This window comes from Pollachius pollachius (genome assembly GCF_949987615.1).
Source record: "Pollachius pollachius genome assembly, chromosome: 19".
In the NCBI taxonomy this organism is placed as follows: Eukaryota; Metazoa; Chordata; class Actinopteri; order Gadiformes; family Gadidae; genus Pollachius; species Pollachius pollachius.
The window spans coordinates 20,305,086-20,326,469 of record NC_136952.1 but is presented as its reverse complement, the minus strand read 5'-3'; the positions used below and the strand labels follow the sequence as shown (position 1 = coordinate 20,326,469).

Genomic DNA, 21,384 nt, shown 5'->3' with positions numbered 1-21,384 from the left:
ATTCTGGTCTTAAAAGGTGCTGTGGGTAATACTGTGAGTGAAACGCTCGGTCAGAATATCTGCTTTTGAGTTGACTGCCTGCCTTGGATTAAACTTGGACGGGCAACCATCTTGCCCGTCCATCACAGATGATCCCTTCTTAATCCTCTCTAATCCTACCTACAGCAGCTTTAATTGGATTGCTCAGCGCTGTTACATTTGACCTTGCCATTAACAATTTGCCATTTGCAATGTAGTTTTTGACTGACTGCATTTCAAGCGCAGCTTGACCGTACTCTGTTGTTCTTACACACACCTATAAAACTTCTCCCTTAATCTCCTTCTCCATCTTGCATAGCTCTTCCCTGGCTTCAGTAAGGCACTATTCTCTCTCACGTTGACCACTTCCTGTCCGTCTAGCCTCGGGGCTCCTCGAGGCATGAAGGGCTAGTCGTAGGCACATGCAACATGCACCGTGTACACATTCAACCGCTTCTCCAAAGTCAACGGCATCTCGCTCGCATTTCTGTCTACAATCATTATGTTGACATCCATTGTCAGCATTACAAACATTGGAACCAGGTTCTCTGCTCTCTTTTTTCACTAAAGTCCCCTCCTAGCCCCTATCAACCTGTCTGTGCCCCTGTCGCCTTCACTCTGTGTCCTGCTCGTCAGAGTCAAATTAAAGGCGTCAAATCAAGACAAAAACGTTTCACATATCGTGTCAAAGTAAATCATTGATGATGTAAGGATGACAGAGAAGCAAACTAAGGACTTAGCTGAACTGGATTGTTTTTATGACCAACCTATATATATATATAAAGAAAAAGATGTGTTGGTGGTAGTCACACGTGGTGATGAACCATGAATGTAATAAGGGTCAGGGTTCAGTGAACCCTGACCCCAGAAGCTGAGCAGAAGGGGGGTGGTAGTATAAATGGGTGCCTGTATGACAGCATCGGCTCATAGCCGGATCCCGGCACGAGGAGGCCGTTCTCTCTGCTGTGGCCGGGATCCAGAGGCAAGGACGTGGCGTGCGATGTGGGGGCAGAGGTTTGGGAGGGGAGGGGCCTGGGGAGATGCTATGCAGAGGGCCGCTGGGGCGGAGCGAGGTGGGGGGGTGATGCTGTATCACCACCAGCCCGAGGGTTATTAGGAAGGAAGACGAGAGTCTGTTGTCGGTGCTCCAGAGCCCTCAGTTGAGCTGATCCTCATACTGCTTCCGAAAACAGTCGCCGGCAGGAAAGAACTCCCAGCAACGCTCCTGGTACATCTTCCACACATACGACTCCTGCAGAAAACACTATATTTAATATAACATTTAATATAACATGGTGCGTCTTCCACACACAGAACATATCATTTAATATAACATGGTGCGTCTTCCCACAGGACTCCTGCAGAACAAAAATAACAAACAATGGATCACAATGGATCATATAACCTCTAAATTCTAACAAAGAAAATATATGACATATATAATATAACATATATAACATATAATATAACATCCATAATGTGATATGTAACATTTATCAGAACATAGTTAATATTCCATAAATAGGACGCCTGCAGAACAAAATAACAATATTACATAATAATATACATATATATGATCTATATCTCTATATATTAATATACATATAATATAAAATTATATATTAAGTGCTTCAGTCCCAGGGGATAGTGACCTGAGAGGGGGCGTGGCTTAGTGACCTGAGAGGGGGCGTGGCTTAGGGGTACCCCTTCAGGGCTTAGTGTCCTGAAGGGGGCGTGGCTTAGGGGTACCCCTTCAGGGCTTAGTGACCTGAGAGGGGGCGTGGCTTAGGGGTACCCCTTCAGGGCTTAGTGACCTGAGAGGGGGCGTGGCTTAGGAGTACCCCTTCAGGGCTTAGTGACCTGAGAGGGGACGTGGCTTAGGAGTACCCCTTCAGGGCTTAGTGACCTGAGAGGGGGCGTGGCTTAGGAGTACCCCTTCAGGGCTTAGTCACCTGAGAGGGGGCGTGGCTTAGGGGTACCCCTTCAGGGCTTAGTGACCTGAAGGGGGCGTGGCTAAGGAGTACCCCTTCAGTTAGGGTAACATGATTCTATAGGAAGCTCCACATTTCTTCTCTGTGTCTATGCGTTGGTTCTTCTCGTCCTTGTTCTTCTGGCTCACCAGGTATCCACGGCTCACAGGACGTAGGAGAACGGAGGTACACACTTCTCACACCCTTCGACCCAAAATGCATGTTGGAGGTGGAAACAGGAACGTGGTTCTTTACCTGGCCTGTGTGCTCTGTTTCATCCTTGTTGATTAGATACATCACGAAAAACCTGCCAGGAAAGGGAAGAGAGAGGTTACTAAATAACGCTGAGGAGAACATTGATACAACACCCAGATTATAGTTTTCTACTTTTTTACAAAATAAATGAATTAACACATTTCTACAGCTGGATCAGCTAATTTACATCGTATTTTTCAATCTAAATGCTAGTCTTAAATGCTTTGATATGCTACCACACCCACCCACACACACAAACACACACAAAAACACACACACGCACACACACAAACTTCCGCACACAACAAACACACCTCAGAACACACACCCATCCACACCCACACACACACACACACACACACACACACACACACACACACACAAACACCTCCGCACACACATCCACACCCTCACGCACACACACACACACAGTGGACCTCTCTCTGCACTCACAGGTAGTTGGCGAGGTTGTGCTCCTGCAGTGTGTGCGTCTCAAAGCCATGCGGGACCGTGTCAAAGTAGTCGTTCCCTATTCCGCAGATGAAGCACTTTGTCTGCCAGAGGAAAACCACAACATATCCTTGTTAGGCTGCGGAGGGAAGGTTCAGAGTTGGGAAGACCCGCCTGGACGGTCAGAAATGAGCCAGGAGCGCTCTGAAATCCAAATGGTCTTTTAGCCGAGTGCACTGAACTCAAACACATTTCACTCACTAGCAGCCGACTAGCTATCTGGTTTCTGACAAATGACCCTCAAATAATAGCTCTTGAATCTGACCTACAGTACCTTTAATCTATGAGTTAGTTCACAATGAGTTCAGGGTTCATTGCTGTTCATTGATGTGTTGTCTGAGCTTCTGATCGTATGTGTGTGTGTGTGTGTGCGTGCGTGTGTATATATGTGTGCGTATATGAATGCTGTTCAGCGTCCGTTTACCTCCATGTCCTCTTTCACCTGCTCCTGCTGGTCTCTCAGCTCTCCGAAAGCATCGATAATCAGACCTGGGAACCACAAACACAGGAAGGGAGCCCTTTACAAACACTAAGCACTAATGTAACCAATTTTATGAATATAAAAGTGAATTACAGAATAATATCAAGTTGGACTAGTAATAAGACCACGGCCAGTATCAGAAGACACCAAATTCATTAGGAGCCAACGAGTTGAGCAGCAATAATCAATCAGACAGAAGAATACTGGTGAGTAGCCACTCTTCTAATTTCTTTTTTAATTTATAGAAAAGAAATGTTCAATTTATACAAAATTATAAAATAATGACCCAAATGACGAGAAAACAAAAAGTGTGCACACAAAATGAAGTAAGAGTGTCCGTTGGGGCCCCTCAAAACTGAAAATTGTTGCAGGTGCACCTGATCTTAAATGTTCATGGGAATGTAGTGTGAATGTGCGTGAGTGTGAGTGTGTGAGTGTGTATCTCCTTGTCGATGTCTTGTCGGTTTTGGCTCGCCATCTGACACAATCAGGATCACGTCCTGGTCCTCGAATCTTCCCGTCCTCTCAAAAAACCTGACCGTTGCTCTGTGTTTCAAAACCGCGCACGTCGGGTCGGGGCGCTTGCAGCGGCTCACACAAAGAAGCTAAGTCGTTAGCCGACGGAACTCGTCTCCTTCGTTCAGTCACTGGGCTCCGGATTCCCAGCAGGTAAGTGCACTGGTCTTATTGTTCCCCTATCACGGGTTAACTCTGGGTTCTTTCTCCTTTTCTTTTCCGTCCTTTTAGCAGGTAGCTGCCCTCCTCCTTGCTGCACTAAGAACTAAGCACTAGACACTAGACTCTAACACCAAGCACTTAAAGGGTAATTCCGGTGTAAAATGGATTTGGGATATGTTTTGTATGATAACGAGTTGAAACGTTCGTTTTGGAGCACAAAAAACGTATATAGACGCTTTCTTCAGTTGGCTGTTTTTAGCCGATTCTATCAAAACGCTATAAACTTGGAACGATGGGGGCACTGGTTATGGTAAATCGCTATTTTAAACCACTTAAAAGGCTAAAAGTAGCCTGACACTTCTTTGGTAGTATAATAAGGGTCTTAACATATAAAACGAGGCATTGAGAACTTTGTAAGTGTAAAGATTGTTTATTAAAAATGACATTTTATACACACAATACCATCAGTAGATCACCCGTCGACGCCGTTTTGTTTTTAAGACTCGATAAGTAGATTGGCGAACACAGAGCTTGCGTGTTGCTGACCAACCAAAGAAGTGTCAGGCTACTTTTAGCCTTTTAAGTGGTTTAAAATAGCGATTTACTATAACCAGTGCCCCCATCTTTCCAAGTTCATAGCGTTTTGATAGAATCGGCTAAAAACAGCCAACTGAAGAATGCGTCTATATGTGGTTTTTGTGCTCCAAAACGAACGTTTCAACTCGTTATCATACAAAACATATCCCAAATCCATTTTACACTGGAAATACCCTTTAATACTAAATATTAAGCACTAAACACTAAACACTACATTGATGCTTTACTTTACCTAACCCCAGTATTATTGAAAAGAAAACAATGGGGCATCTCTGTGTATATGTAATCGTTCTGGGAGCATACAGGTGTGTGTGTGCACATGTGCATGTGTGGGTGTGTGCGTGTGTCTAAATATGTGTGCATCTCACCCTGAATGATGGCTAAGAGGATGACGATGACGAAGAAAAAGAAGGTGATGTCGAAGATGATGCGGTAGATTTCGTATTCGTCTCCGGCGGGGTCTTCGATCTGGTCGCCAATTCCCCCGCCCGCCCGCACGCCCACGTACATGTGGAACATGTAGCACTGCAGAGAGAACAACACAAACATGTAGCACTGGAGAGAGAACAACACAAACATGTAGCACTGGAGAAAACAACACAAATATGTAGCACTGGAGAAAACATCACAAACATGTAGCACTGCAGAGAGAACAACACAAACATGTAGCACTGGAGAGAGAACAACACAAACATGTGGTACTGGAGAGAGAACAACACAAATATGTAGCACTGGAGAAAACATCACAAACATGTAGCACTGCAGAGAGAACAACACAAACATGTAGCACTGGAGAAAACAACACAAATATGTAGCACTGCAGAGAGAGTACAACACAATGGATGATATCAGGGGCGAGCAAGCTCCGCATTATTTTTAAATAAAAAATGTTGTTCTAGTCAAGATCTTAATGATAGGAAAACTGTGCTGGGGCTTAAGACCCTTGGTCACAGGACCAAGGGTTCCCTAATAGGGAATAGAAGAGCTCCAAGGAATGGATCCATATAGAGGAGCAATGGCCCTGTTTATTATGGAATCCACCAACCCCTAAGACCTCTGCAGAAACGGACACACACACACACACACACACACACACACACACACACACACACACACACACACACACACCAAATATAGGCTTTCTTCCAAATTGCAATGGAGCATAAAAAGTAGTCCTTCAGATAGCCAGGAGCACCTATATTCACACATCCATCCCAGGCTCACTCTGCAGATAACCAGTAGCACCCTTATTCAACCTCCCTCTAGATTTATTTACGTGGAAGAATTAAAACACCATTTCAACTGCTTTTCTTCGTGTGTCTCTTCCCTTCTTCGGTGGTGTCCAGCACTCACTCCACTACAACCAGTAGCCAAAGCCAACACACTGGAGGGATGCAACAACTCAGCTGGGACACTTCATTCATTTCCAACTCTCAAAGTCAGCAATATTAGTCATGATTTGACCTTTGGGCGTTTGTGTCCTCATACGTAGTATGATACCTAGGTGTTTAAGCAACTAAAGGGGCTAGGCACCTAGTGAGCTCTGCCACAATAAGAATACATGAGTGCCATGTGGTGGTTTACACTAGTGTGTCATTTCTACTCCTCTACACAGGGAAAGCACGCCCCCTGCAGTCACTTAAAGTAAACACAAGATTCGACTGGGCTGAGGGGTATTCCACGAACAGAGGTTTAACAAACAGTTAACGCTGAACTCTAGGTTGATTAACCCTGTGCCAACTAAACCAGAGCTGTCGGTTCCACCGCACGGGTTATGCATTAGTTCAATCAACACGGGTTGGTTAACACAGGGTTGTGCGCGTCCACGCAAACCTATAAAGACGTGATGTATGGATCATGGAAACCCTGATCGAAATGGCGAAAGGGGCCGCTTATTTGAATGAAATGGAACTCCAGGTTCTCCTGGAGAGCTATGACGAGGAGAAGGACATTATCACAAGAAAAGGGAACGCTAAAGTCTCTTTAACCCAGAGAACCAAAGCCTGGCAGCGGATCGCTGACCGCGTAAATGCGTTAGTTACATGTCAAAAGCATGATCCTTAATATTTGAGCCATGAATCTATTAGTATCCCATTTAAGCAATCTTAACGTTCCTACCACATAACCCTTTTCCTCTAAAAGAATATGTACTCCGATGGCTCCCAAGCGGTCAGCGGATCAAGAAAAAAGGAAGTATAAAAACATCATACAAACTGGTAAGCTTTTCCCACCATCGTATTGGTATATTTTGTCAGTCCAGCATTTCAATTATCATACCATATTTGTCACTCCTGCATTTAAATAAGCCCTTTTTTTTAAACCAATCGTAAAAAGGCCGACAGTTGGCAGACTGGATCTGGCCCTCAAATTATCTTGACCTGATGAAGGAGCTGGCAATAGACATAAATTCAGGGCATCCTGGCACAGGGGGAACCTGGAGATACCTCCTCAGAGAGTCAGGGCCATGTGAGGGTACCCCACTGGTTGAATGGAGGTTTTTCTGTTTGTCTTTGAAGTAACACATGCAAACCGTGTGCGTGCCACAGCGCAAATGTTCCAAATGTTTTTTTTTGGTAACTGGGTAGAAAACCTTAAAGTGCCAATTCATCAACTTCACAGATCAAGATGGATTAGTGCTTGTAATGGAGCCGCCGGCTACGATCGAACATTCTCCAGTGGATGTAAGTCCGTTAGGACTATTTTATACTTTCTGTTGTAATCTTTCTGCATAGTGCTCAGTCAATATTGCTCTTTGTATGATAGGAGGCCGATGAAAATCTTGGTCAGGACTCAGTCCTTTCAGATGGGTCATCTGAAAGGACTGAGATGGGCTCAGCATCTCCAACATTATAGAGAAAACTACCATTTGCAAAAAACTGAGGGATACGCAAATAGTCTGGAGTGAACTGAGGCCAGGTCCTCGATTGGTAGCGTTGGCTATGTAAGCCTGGAGAAGGCCATTTAAATATATCAAAGATTTGCGCAAGAATCTATATCTCTCCAGCAAAAAGTCGTCCGGATATGCCAAGATGTCGAGCCGTAGTCTTATTAATCGCTCCCGGTGGATTGCACGAATAATTTGCACTCCGATATCAACAGCCTTTTCATCAAAAGGGCGTGCCATTGTGAACACATGAAATCTGCGGTGAACGCGGGTTTAAATACCCAAAACCGGGTTATGTTCCAAACTTAACCTGCACAAAACCTGCTCCAACCAGGTTTGATTCAGAGCATATGTTTCTATAACTAACTTACCGTGTTCATTTTGGAACGGAAAACCTAGGGTAACCGCAAACCCTGGGTTAACTTACCCGGTTATGCGATAAAACCGGCTTTGTGGAGCATTCAAAATACAAACTATCAACGGATGAGATTATATTCATGGGATTGCTGCCATTAGTAGTTATCATCATTTATGTAGATAATGTTTTCTCAGCGAAATAGGCAATATATTAGTAAATCATTCAGAATGTCTCTTTAAATGATTGTTGAAACTGGTAATAGATGAACGTACCTTTCAGAATGGCAAACATTTAAGAACAATAAGAGCAAGGCATTAAGACATCTAAATGGATTCCTCTCCCCAGGTGAGGTGAGGAGTTGGTCTGAAGAGGTCACTGAGATAATCCTTAACGTGCCATCTCTGATTAGACACAGAGCAGCTGTTCTTCAACCGTCCTTGAAGCTCAAAGGCTAAATCAAGTTTGGATATTTCATGTTGGAGTTTTCAGTCCTAAACAAGACACCCAGACAACGCAGCCCTGCCCCGAGTGATGCCTTCAAACAACAGGAGGCTTTTTTGGGTTCCTCATCCTCCTCATCCTCATCTTCAAACGTCTTGTCCGGGGTCGGGTCGTGGGGGCCCCAGCTCCAGCAGGGGGCCCCACACTTCCCTTTCCCGGGCCACATTGACCAGCTCTGACGGGGTTCCCGAGGCGTTCCCCGGCCAGTGGTCAGACATAATCCCTCCACCTAGTCCTGGGTCTTCCCCAGTCTCCTCCCCACTGGTGGTGCCTGGAACACCTCCCAAGGGAGGCTCCCAGTAGGTTGAGGTGGTTTGGGCATCTGGTAAGGATGCCCGGACCACCTCAACTGACTCCTTTCTAAGTAGAGAAGTGGCGGCTCCAATCCGAGTTCCTCACGGATGGCTGAGCTTCTCACCCTATCCCTAAGGGAGACGCCAGCCACCCTCCTGTGAAAACCCATCACGGCCGCTTGTACCCGGGTTCTCGTCCTTTCGGTCATCACCCATCCCTCATGGCCATAGGTGAGGATAGGAATGAAGATCGGCCAGTAGATCGAGAGCTTTGCTTTGCAGCTCAGCTCTCTATTCGTCACAACGGTGCGGTAAAGTGAACGCAATTCCCGCGCTTGTCCGATTCTCCGGCCAAACTCACGCTCCATCGTTCCCTCACTCGCGAACAAGACCGCGAGGTACTTGAAATCCTTCACTTGGGCTAAGGACTCATTTCCTACCCGGAGTAGGCAATCCACCGGTTTCCTGCTGAGAGTCATGGCCTCAGATTTAGCGCTGGTGATCCTCAACCCAGCCGCTTCACACTCGGCTGCTAGCCGATCCAGTGAGTGCTGAAGGTCACAGGCCGATGATGCCATCAGGACCACATCATCTGCTACCAGCAGTGATGAGATCCTCAGACCACCGATTTGCAACCCCTACCTACCAGGACTACGCCTCGATATCCTGTCCATGAAAATCACAAACAGGAATGGTGACAAGGCGCAGCCCTGGCGGAGGCTAACACCCACCGGGAACGAAACTGACTTGCTGCAGAGAACGCGGACACAGCTCTTGCTTTGGGAGTACAGAGATTGGATGGCCTTGAGGAGTGACCTGGCTTTTTTGGGTTGTGCTGCAAATATGAACTGAGGTCTGTGCTGTGTGTGCCTTGGGCTTAAACCTCCAGATCTTTCAGAATATTGCAGTAAGCTATAAGAACTGTCAATGTGCCTTGGGAGGATAGATAGAGTCATACTTCATAAATAGCATTGTGAGGGTTCACTACTCACAGTCAACATGTCATCATACTTAATAAAGATCATTGTGAGGGTTCACTACTCACAGTCAACATGTCATCATACTTAATAAAGATCATTGTGAGGGTTCACTACTCACAGTCAACATGTCATCATACTTAATAAAGATCATTGTGAGGGTTCACTACTCACAGTCAACATGTCATCATACTTAATAAAGATCATTGTGAGGGTTCACTACTCACAGTCAACATGTCATCATACTTAATAAAGATCATTGTGAGGGTTCACTACTCACAGTCAACATGTCATCATACTTAATAAAGATCATTGTGAGGGTTCACTACTCACAGTCAACATGTCATCATACTTAATAAAGATCATTGTGAGGGTTCACTACTCACAGTCAACATGTCGTCATACTTAATAAAGATCATTGTGAGGGTTCACTACTCACAGTCAACATGTCATCATACTTAATAAAGATCATTGTGAGGGTTCACTACTCACAGTCAACATGTCGTCATACTTAATAAAGATCATTGTGAGGGTTCACTACTCACAGTCAACATGTCATCATACTTAATAAAGATCATTGTGAGGGTTCACTACTCACAGTCAACATGTCATCATACTTAATAAAGATCATTGTGAGGGTTCACTACTCACAGTCAACATGTCATCATACTTCATAAAGATCATTGTGAGGGTTCACTACTCACAGTCAACATGTCATCATACTTAATAAAGATCATTGTGAGGGTTCACTACTCACAGTCAACATGTCATCATACTTAATAAAGATCATTGTGAGGGTTCACTACTCACAGTCAACATGTCATCATACTTAATAAAGATCATTGTGAGGGTTCACTACTCACAGTCAACATGTCATCATACTTAATAAAGATCATTGTGAGGGTTCACTACTCACAGTCAACATGTCATCATACTTAATAAAGATCATTGTGAGGGTTCACTACTCACAGTCAACATGTCATCATACTTAATAAAGATCATTGTGAGGGTTCACTACTCACAGTCAACATGTCATCATACTTAATAAAGATCATTGTGAGGGTTCACTACTCACAGTCAACATGTCATCATACTTAATAAAGATCATTGTGAGGGTTCACTACTCACAGTCAACATGTCATCATACTTCATAAAGATCATTGTGAGGGTTCACTACTCACAGTCAACATGTCATCATACTTCATAAAGATCATTGTGAGGGTTCACTACTCACAGTCAACATGTCATCATACTTAATAAAGATCATTGTGAGGGTTCACTACTCACAGTCAACATGTCATCATACTTAATAAAGATCATTGTGAGGGTTCACTACTCACAGTCAACATGTCATCATACTTAATAAAGATCATTGTGAGGGTTCACTACTCACAGTCAACATGTCGTCATACTTAATAAAGATCATTGTGAGGGTTCACTACTCACAGTCAACATGTCATCATACTTCATAAAGAGCATTGTGAGGGTTCACTACTCACAGTCAACATGTCATCATACTTAATAAAGATCATTGTGAGGGTTCACTACTCACAGTCAACATGTCGTCATACTTAATAAAGATCATTGTGAGGGTTCACTACTCACAGTCAACATGTCATCATACTTAATAAAGATCATTGTGAGGGTTCACTACTCAGTCAACATGTCATCATACTTAATAAAGATCATTGTGAGGGTTCACTACTCACAGTCAACATGTCATCATACTTAATAAAGATCATTGTGAGGGTTCACTACTCACAGTCAACATGTCATCATACTTAATAAAGATCATTGTGAGGGTTCACTACTCACAGTCAACATGTCATCATACTTAATAAAGATCATTGTGAGGGTTCACTACTCAGTCAACATGTCATCATACTTAATAAAGATCATTGTGAGGGTTCACTACTCACAGTCAACATGTCATCATACTTAATAAAGATCATTGTGAGGGTTCACTACTCACAGTCAACATGTCATCATACTTAATAAAGATCATTGTGAGGGTTCACTACTCACAGTCAACATGTCATCATACTTCATAAAGATCATTGTGAGGGTTCACTACTCACAGTCAACATGTCATCATACTTAATAAAGATCATTGTGAGGGTTCACTACTCACAGTCAACATGTCATCATACTTAATAAAGATCATTGTGAGGGTTCACTACTCACAGTCAACATGTCATCATACTTAATAAAGATCATTGTGAGGGTTCACTACTCACAGTCAACATGTCATCATACTTCATAAAGATCATTGTGAGGGTTCACTACTCACAGTCAACATGTCATCATACTTAATAAAGATCATTGTGAGGGTTCACTACTCACAGTCAACATGTCATCATACTTAATAAAGATCATTGTGAGGGTTCACTACTCACAGTCAACATGTCATCATACTTAATAAAGATCATTGTGAGGGTTCACTACTCAGTCAACATGTCATCATACTTAATAAAGATCATTGTGAGGGTTCACTACTCACAGTCAACATGTCATCATACTTAATAAAGATCATTGTGAGGGTTCACTACTCACAGTCAACATGTCATCATACTTAATAAAGATCATTGTGAGGGTTCACTACTCACAGTCAACATGTCATCATACTTAATAAAGATCATTGTGAGGGTTCACTACTCACAGTCAACATGTCATCATACTTAATAAAGATCATTGTGAGGGTTCACTACTCACAGTCAACATGTCATCATACTTCATAAAGATCATTGTGAGGGTTCACTACTCACAGTCAACATGTCATCATACTTAATAAAGATCATTGTGAGGGTTCACTACTCACAGTCAACATGTCATCATACTTAATAAAGATCATTGTGAGGGTTCACTACTCACAGTCAACATGTCATCATACTTAATAAAGATCATTGTGAGGGTTCACTACTCACAGTCAACATGTCATCATACTTAATAAAGATCATTGTGAGGGTTCACTACTCACAGTCAACATGTCATCATACTTAATAAAGATCATTGTGAGGGTTCACTACTCACAGTCAACATGTCATCATACTTAATAAAGATCATTGTGAGGGTTCACTACTCACAGTCAACATGTCATCATACTTAATAAAGATCATTGTGAGGGTTCACTACTCACAGTCAACATGTCATCATACTTAATAAAGATCATTGTGAGGGTTCACTACTCACAGTCAACATGTCATCATACTTCATAAAGATCATTGTGAGGGTTCACTACTCACAGTCAACATGTCATCATACTTAATAAAGATCATTGTGAGGGTTCACTACTCACAGTCAACATGTCGTCATACTTAATAAAGATCATTGTGAGGGTTCACTACTCACAGTCAACATGTCGTCATACTTCATAAAGATCATTGTGAGGGTTCACTACTCACAGTCAACATGTCATCATACTTAATAAAGATCATTGTGAGGGTTCACTACTCACAGTCAACATGTCATCATACTTAATAAAGATCATTGTGAGGGTTCACTACTCACAGTCAACATGTCATCATACTTAATAAAGAGCATTGTGAGGGTTCACTACTCACAGTCAGCATGTCATCATACTTAATAAAGATCATTGTGAGGGTTCACTACTCACAGTCAACATGTCATCATACTTAATAAAGATCATTGTGAGGGTTCACTACTCACAGTCAACATGTCATCATACTTAATAAAGATCATTGTGAGGGTTCACTACTCACAGTCAACATGTCATCATACTTCATAAAGATCATTGTGAGGGTTCACTACTCACAGTCAACATGTCATCATACTTCATAAAGATCATTGTGAGGGTTCACTACTCACAGTCAACATGTCATCATACTTAATAAAGATCATTGTGAGGGTTCACTACTCACAGTCAACATGTCATCATACTTAATAAAGATCATTGTGAGGGTTCACTACTCACAGTCAACATGTCATCATACTTAATAAAGATCATTGTGAGGGTTCACTACTCACAGTCAACATGTCATCATACTTAATAAAGATCATTGTGAGGGTTCACTACTCACAGTCAACATGTCATCATACTTAATAAAGATCATTGTGAGGGTTCACTACTCACAGTCAACATGTCATCATACTTAATAAAGATCATTGTGAGGGTTCACTACTCACAGTCAGCATGTCATCATACTTCATAAAGATCATTGTGAGGGTTCACTACTCACAGTCAACATGTCATCATACTTAATAAAGAGCATTGTGAGGGTTCACTACTCACAGTCAACATGTCATCATACTTAATAAAGATCATTGTGAGGGTTCACTACTCACAGTCAGCATGTCATCATACTTAATAAAGATCATTGTGAGGGTTCACTACTCACAGTCAACATGTCATCATACTTAATAAAGATCATTGTGAGGGTTCACTACTCACAGTCAACATGTCATCATACTTAATAAAGATCATTGTGAGGGTTCACTACTCACAGTCAACATGTCATCATACTTAATAAAGATCATTGTGAGGGTTCACTACTCACAGTCAACATGTCATCATACTTAATAAAGATCATTGTGAGGGTTCACTACTCACAGTCAACATGTCATCATACTTAATAAAGATCATTGTGAGGGTTCACTACTCACAGTCAACATGTCATCATACTTAATAAAGATCATTGTGAGGGTTCACTACTCACAGTCAACATGTCATCATACTTAATAAAGATCATTGTGAGGGTTCACTACTCACAGTCAACATGTCATCATACTTAATAAAGATCATTGTGAGGGTTCACTACTCACAGTCAACATGTCATCATACTTCATAAAGATCATTGTGAGGGTTCACTACTCAGTCAGCATGTCATCATACTTAATAAAGATCATTGTGAGGGTTCACTACTCACAGTCAGCATGTCATCATACTTCATAAAGATCATTGTGAGGGTTCACTACTCACAGTCAACATGTCATCATACTTAATAAAGATCATTGTGAGGGTTCACTACTCAGTCAACATGTCATCATACTTCATAAAGATCATTGTGAGGGTTCACTACTCACAGTCAACATGTCATCATACTTAATAAAGATCATTGTGAGGGTTCACTACTCACAGTCAACATGTCATCATACTTAATAAAGATCATTGTGAGGGTTCACTACTCACAGTCAACATGTCATCATACTTAATAAAGATCATTGTGAGGGTTCACTACTCACAGTCAACATGTCATCATACTTAATAAAGATCATTGTGAGGGTTCACTACTCACAGTCAACATGTCATCATACTTAATAAAGATCATTGTGAGGGTTCACTACTCACAGTCAACATGTCGTCATACTTAATAAAGATCATTGTGAGGGTTCACTACTCACAGTCAACATGTCGTCATACTTAATAAAGATCATTGTGAGGGTTCACTACTCACAGTCAACATGTCATCATACTTAATAAAGATCATTGTGAGGGTTCACTACTCACAGTCAACATGTCATCATACTTCATAAAGATCATTGTGAGGGTTCACTACTCACAGTCAGCATGTCATCATACTTAATAAAGATCATTGTGAGGGTTCACTACTCACAGTCAACATGTCATCATACTTAATAAAGATCATTGTGAGGGTTCACTACTCACAGTCAACATGTCATCATAATTAATAAAGATCATTGTGAGGGTTCACTACTCACAGTCAACATGTCATCATACTTAATAAAGATCATTGTGAGGGTTCACTACTCACAGTCAACATGTCATCATACTTAATAAAGATCATTGTGAGGGTTCACTACTCACAGTCAACATGTCATCATACTTAATAAAGATCATTGTGAGGGTTCACTACTCACAGTCAACATGTCATCATACTTAATAAAGATCATTGTGAGGGTTCACTACTCACAGTCAACATGTCATCATACTTAATAAAGATCATTGTGAGGGTTCACTACTCACAGTCAACATGTCATCATACTTAATAAAGATCATTGTGAGGGTTCACTACTCACAGTCAACATGTCATCATACTTAATAAAGATCATTGTGAGGGTTCACTACTCACAGTCAACATGTCATCATACTTAATAAAGAGCATTGTGAGGGTTCACTACTCACAGTCAACATGTCATCATACTTAATAAAGATCATTGTGAGGGTTCACTACTCACAGTCAACATGTCATCATACTTAATAAAGAGCATTGTGAGGGTTCACTACTCACAGTCAACATGTCATCATACTTAATAAAGATCATTGTCAGGGTTCACTACTCACAGTCAACATGTCATCATACTTAATAAAGATCATTGTGAGGGTTCACTACTCACAGTCAACATGTCATCATACTTAATAAAGATCATTGTGAGGGTTCACTACTCACAGTCAACATGTCATCATACTTAATAAAGATCATTGTGAGGGTTCACTACTCACAGTCAACATGTCATCATACTTAATAAAGATCATTGTGAGGGTTCACTACTCACAGTCAACATGTCATCATACTTAATAAAGATCATTGTGAGGGTTCACTACTCACAGTCAACATGTCATCATACTTCATAAAGATCATTGTGAGGGTTCACTACTCACAGTCAACATGTCATCATACTTAATAAAGATCATTGTGAGGGTTCACTACTCACAGTCAACATGTCATCATACTTAATAAAGATCATTGTGAGGGTTCACTACTCACAGTCAACATGTCATCATACTTAATAAAGATCATTGTGAGGGTTCACTACTCACAGTCAACATGTCGTCATACTTAATAAAGATCATTGTGAGGGTTCACTACTCACAGTCAACATGTCGTCATACTTAATAAAGATCATTGTGAGGGTTCACTACTCAGTCAACATGTCATCATACTTAATAAAGATCATTGTGAGGGTTCACTACTCAGTCAACATGTCATCATACTTAATAAAGATCATTGTGAGGGTTCACTACTCACAGTCAACATGTCATCATACTTAATAAAGATCATTGTGAGGGTTCACTACTCACAGTCAACATGTCATCATACTTAATAAAGATCATTGTGAGGGTTCACTACTCACAGTCAACATGTCATCATACTTAATAAAGATCATTGTGAGGGTTCACTACTCACAGTCAACATGTCGTCATACTTAATAAAGATCATTGTGAGGGTTCACTACTCAGTCAACATGTCATCATACTTAATAAAGATCATTGTGAGGGTTCACTACTCACAGTCAACATGTCATCATACTTAATAAAGATCATTGTGAGGGTTCACTACTCACAGTCAACATGTCATCATACTTAATAAAGATCATTGTGAGGGTTCACTACTCACAGTCAACATGTCATCATACTTAATAAAGATCATTGTGAGGGTTCACTACTCACAGTCAACATGTCATCATACTTAATAAAGATCATTGTGAGGGTTCACTACTCACAGTCAACATGTCATCATACTTAATAAAGATCATTGTGAGGGTTCACTACTCACAGTCAACATGTCATCATACTTAATAAAGATCATTGTGAGGGTTCACTACTCAGTCAACATGTCATCATACTTAATAAAGATCATTGTGAGGGTTCACTACTCACAGTCAACATGTCATCATACTTAATAAAGATCATTGTGAGGGTTCACTACTCACAGTCAACATGTCATCATACTTAATAAAGATCATTGTGAGGGTTCACTACTCACAGTCAACATGTCATCATACTTAATAAAGATCATTGTGAGGGTTCACTACTCACAGTCAACATGTCATCATACTTAATAAAGATCATTGTGAGGGTTCACTACTCACAGTCAACATGTCATCATACTTAATAAAGATCATTGTGAGGGTTCACTACTCACAGTCAACATGTCATCATACTTAATAAAGATCATTGTGAGGGTTCACTACTCACAGTCAACATGTCATCATACTTAATAAAGATCATTGTGAGGGTTCACTACTCACAGTCAACATGTCATCATACTTAATAAAGATCATTGTGAGGGTTCACTACTCACAGTCAACATGTCATCATACTTAATAAAGATCATTGTGAGGGTTCACTACTCACAGTCAACATGTCATCATACTTAATAAAGATCATTGTGAGGGTTCACTACTCACAGTCAACATGTCATCATACTTAATAAAGATCATTGTGAGGGTTCACTACTCACAGTCAGCATGTCATCATACTTAATAAAGATCATTGTGAGGGTTCACTACTCACAGTCAACATGTCATCATACTTAATAAAGATCATTGTGAGGGTTCACTACTCACAGTCAACATGTCATCATACTTAATAAAGATCATTGTGAGGGTTCACTACTCACAGTCAACATGTCATCATACTTAATAAAGATCATTGTGAGGGTTCACTACTCACAGTCAACATGTCATCATACTTAATAAAGAGCATTGTGAGGGTTCACTACTCACAGTCAACATGTCATCATACTTAATAAAGATCATTGTGAGGGTTCACTACTCACAGTCAACATGTCATCATACTTCATAAAGATCATTGTGAGGGTTCACTACTCACAGTCAACATGTCATCATACTTCATAAAGATCATTGTGAGGGTTCACTACTCAGTCAACATGTCATCATACTTAATAAAGATCATTGTGAGGGTTCACTACTCACAGTCAACATGTCATCATACTTAATAAAGATCATTGTGAGGGTTCACTACTCACAGTCAACATGTCATCATACTTAATAAAGATCATTGTGAGGGTTCACTACTCACAGTCAACATGTCATCATACTTAATAAAGATCATTGTGAGGGTTCACTACTCAGTCAACATGTCATCATACTTAATAAAGATCATTGTGAGGGTTCACTACTCACAGTCAACATGTCATCATACTTAATAAAGATCATTGTGAGGGTTCACTACTCACAGTCAACATGTCATCATACTTAATAAAGATCATTGTGAGGGTTCACTACTCACAGTCAACATGTCATCATACTTAATAAAGATCATTGTGAGGGTTCACTACTCAGTCAACATGTCATCATACTTAATAAAGATCATTGTGAGGGTTCACTACTCACAGTCAACATGTCATCATACTTAATAAAGATCATTGTGAGGGTTCACTACTCACAGTCAACATGTCATCATACTTAATAAAGATCATTGTGAGGGTTCACTACTCACAGTCAACATGTAATCATACTTAATAAAGATCATTGTGAGGGTTCACTACTCACAGTCAACATGTCATCATACTTAATAAAGATCATTGTGAGGGTTCACTACTCACAGTCAACATGTCATCATACTTAATAAAGATCATTGTGAGGGTTCACTACTCACAGTCAACATGTCATCATACTTAATAAAGATCATTGTGAGGGTTCACTACTCACAGTCAACATGTCATCATACTTAATAAAGATCATTGTGAGGGTTCACTACTCACAGTCAACATGTCGTCATACTTCATAAAGATCATTGTGAGGGTTCACTACTCACAGTCAACATGTCATCATACTTAATAAAGATCATTGTGAGGGTTCACTACTCACAGTCAACATGTCGTCATACTTAATAAAGATCATTGTGAGGGTTCACTACTCACAGTCAACATGTCATCATACTTAATAAAGATCATTGTGAGGGTTCACTACTCACAGTCAACATGTCATCATACTTAATAAAGATCATTGTGAGGGTTCACTACTCACAGTCAGCATGTCATCATACTTAATAAAGATCATTGTGAGGGTTCACTACTCACAGTCAACATGTCATCATACTTAATAAAGATCATTGTGAGGGTTCACTACTCACAGTCAGCATGTCATCATACTTAATAAAGATCATTGTGAGGGTTCACTACTCACAGTCAACATGTCATCATACTTAATAAAGATCATTGTGAGGGTTCACTACTCACAGTCAACATGTCATCATACTTAATAAAGATCATTGTGAGGGTTCACTACTCACAGTCAACATGTCATCATACTTAATAAAGATCATTGTGAGGGTTCACTACTCACAGTCAACATGTCATCATACTTAATAAAGATCATTGTGAGGGTTCACTACTCACAGTCAACATGTCATCATACTTAATAAAGATCATTGTGAGGGTTCACTACTCACAGTCAACATGTCATCATACTTAATAAAGATCATTGTGAGGGTTCACTACTCACAGTCAACATGTCATCATACTTAATAAAGATCATTGTGAGGGTTCACTACTCACAGTCAACATGTCATCATACTTAATAAAGATCATTGTGAGGGTTCACTACTCACAGTCAACATGTCATCATACTTCATAAAGATCATTGTGAGGGTTCACTACTCACAGTCAACATGTCATCATACTTAATAAAGATCATTGTGAGGGTTCACTACTCACAGTCAACATGTCATCATACTTAATAAAGATCATTGTGAGGGTTCACTACTCACAGTCAACATGTCATCATACTTAATAAAGATCATTGTGAGGGTTCACTACTCACAGTCAACATGTCATCATACTTCATAAAGATCATTGTGAGGGTTCACTACTCACAGTCAACATGTCATCATACTTAATAAAGATCATTGTGAGGGTTCACTACTCACAGTCAACATGTCATCATACTTAATAAAGATCATTGTGAGGGTTCACTACTCACAGTCAACATGTCATCATACTTCATAAAGATCATTGTGAGGGTTCACTACTCACAGTCAGCATGTCATCATACTTAATAAAGATCATTGTGAGGGTTCACTACTCACAGTCAACATGTCGTCACACTTCATGTCGGGCGACTCTCCGTCTTCACCCTTGTTGTAGAACTTTCTGAAGAAGTTGAAGGCCACCACGGTGTAGAGATACACCACCACCGCCAGCAGGCCCACCGTCAGAACCAGCTGCAGAGGGAGGCAGCAGCACATGGTCACCTTAAACCTGTACCTCGTACCTACAGGGGGGAGACTAGGGCAGGGACCCAATCACAACTAGATCCTCATTCAGAAATGTCGGGCCCCGAGCTTGTCATCGTCAATCCTCTAAATGTCCATTTGTTAAATGAAACCGATAAAGTAAATATGTTTTAAATAATTGTAGGAACTGTAAACAAACTATCCTGGGAACTACACTAGATTCATTCACATCAAGTACATAATATTCAGCAATATTATTATACAACAACAAATTGTTAAAGTCCTAAAGCAAGGAAGTTACAACAAGGGCGCCACAGTCTGTAAATGAAGGATAACGGTCTGCCCAAGGAAAGAGTAGCAATCTACAGAGCAATCCAAACCCGATTCATCCAAAACAGTCTGAAAAGCGAGGTAAAAGACGACCAGAAATTTGAACAGAAAGCTCTTCTCAAAGAAGAGGTTTTTCGAATCTAACGGAAATTAAAAATTTGTACAGAAGTAGACTGACTTTCCACAGATTCTTTATATGAAGATATATATATATATATATATATATATATTAAGATAATGATAAAGATATTGGTATATATAGTCTGTGGTCTGGGTTTGATTACTTTCCCAATGATCGTTTTCATAAAGTTTAGTTTTAAATGTTATGCAAGGCAGCCTTCTACCATAACTACATTTTTCTTTGGCATGTCAAAAGACGATCGAACTCCCTAACAAAGAGCTGAAGGGGTTCAGGAGGGAGGACAGAGTTAAAGGATAGTAGTGTCAGGGAGGACAGAGAGGAGGGAGAGTAGTATCAGGGAGGACAGAGTTAAAGGATAGTAGTATCAGTGAGGACAGAGAGAAGGGACAGTAGTATCAGGGAGGACAGAGAGGAGGGAGAGTAGTATCAGGGAGGACAGAGAGGAGGGACAGTAGTATCAGGAGAGTAGTATCAGGGAGGACAGAGTTAAAGG

General features: G+C 40.8%; 1 protein-coding gene across 1 annotated transcript in view; it reads right to left on the bottom strand.

Annotated features, from left to right (window-relative positions):
* Positions 1–1,174: 1,174 nt before the first annotated feature.
* The window catches only part of ryr2a (ryanodine receptor 2a (cardiac)), a gene marked incomplete at both ends in the record, with an annotated part of 175,982 nt that continues 155,772 nt past the window's right edge, over positions 1,175–21,384 (bottom strand). Inside the window, 6 exons of the mRNA XM_079757379.1 lie at positions 1,175–1,270; positions 2,244–2,295; positions 2,697–2,797; positions 3,178–3,242; positions 4,878–5,034; positions 20,273–20,407. Of these exons, the coding sequence (XP_079613505.1) occupies positions 1,175–1,270; positions 2,244–2,295; positions 2,697–2,797; positions 3,178–3,242; positions 4,878–5,034; positions 20,273–20,407 (606 nt within the window). The remainder of the gene's footprint in view (positions 1,271–2,243; positions 2,296–2,696; positions 2,798–3,177; positions 3,243–4,877; positions 5,035–20,272; positions 20,408–21,384) is intronic.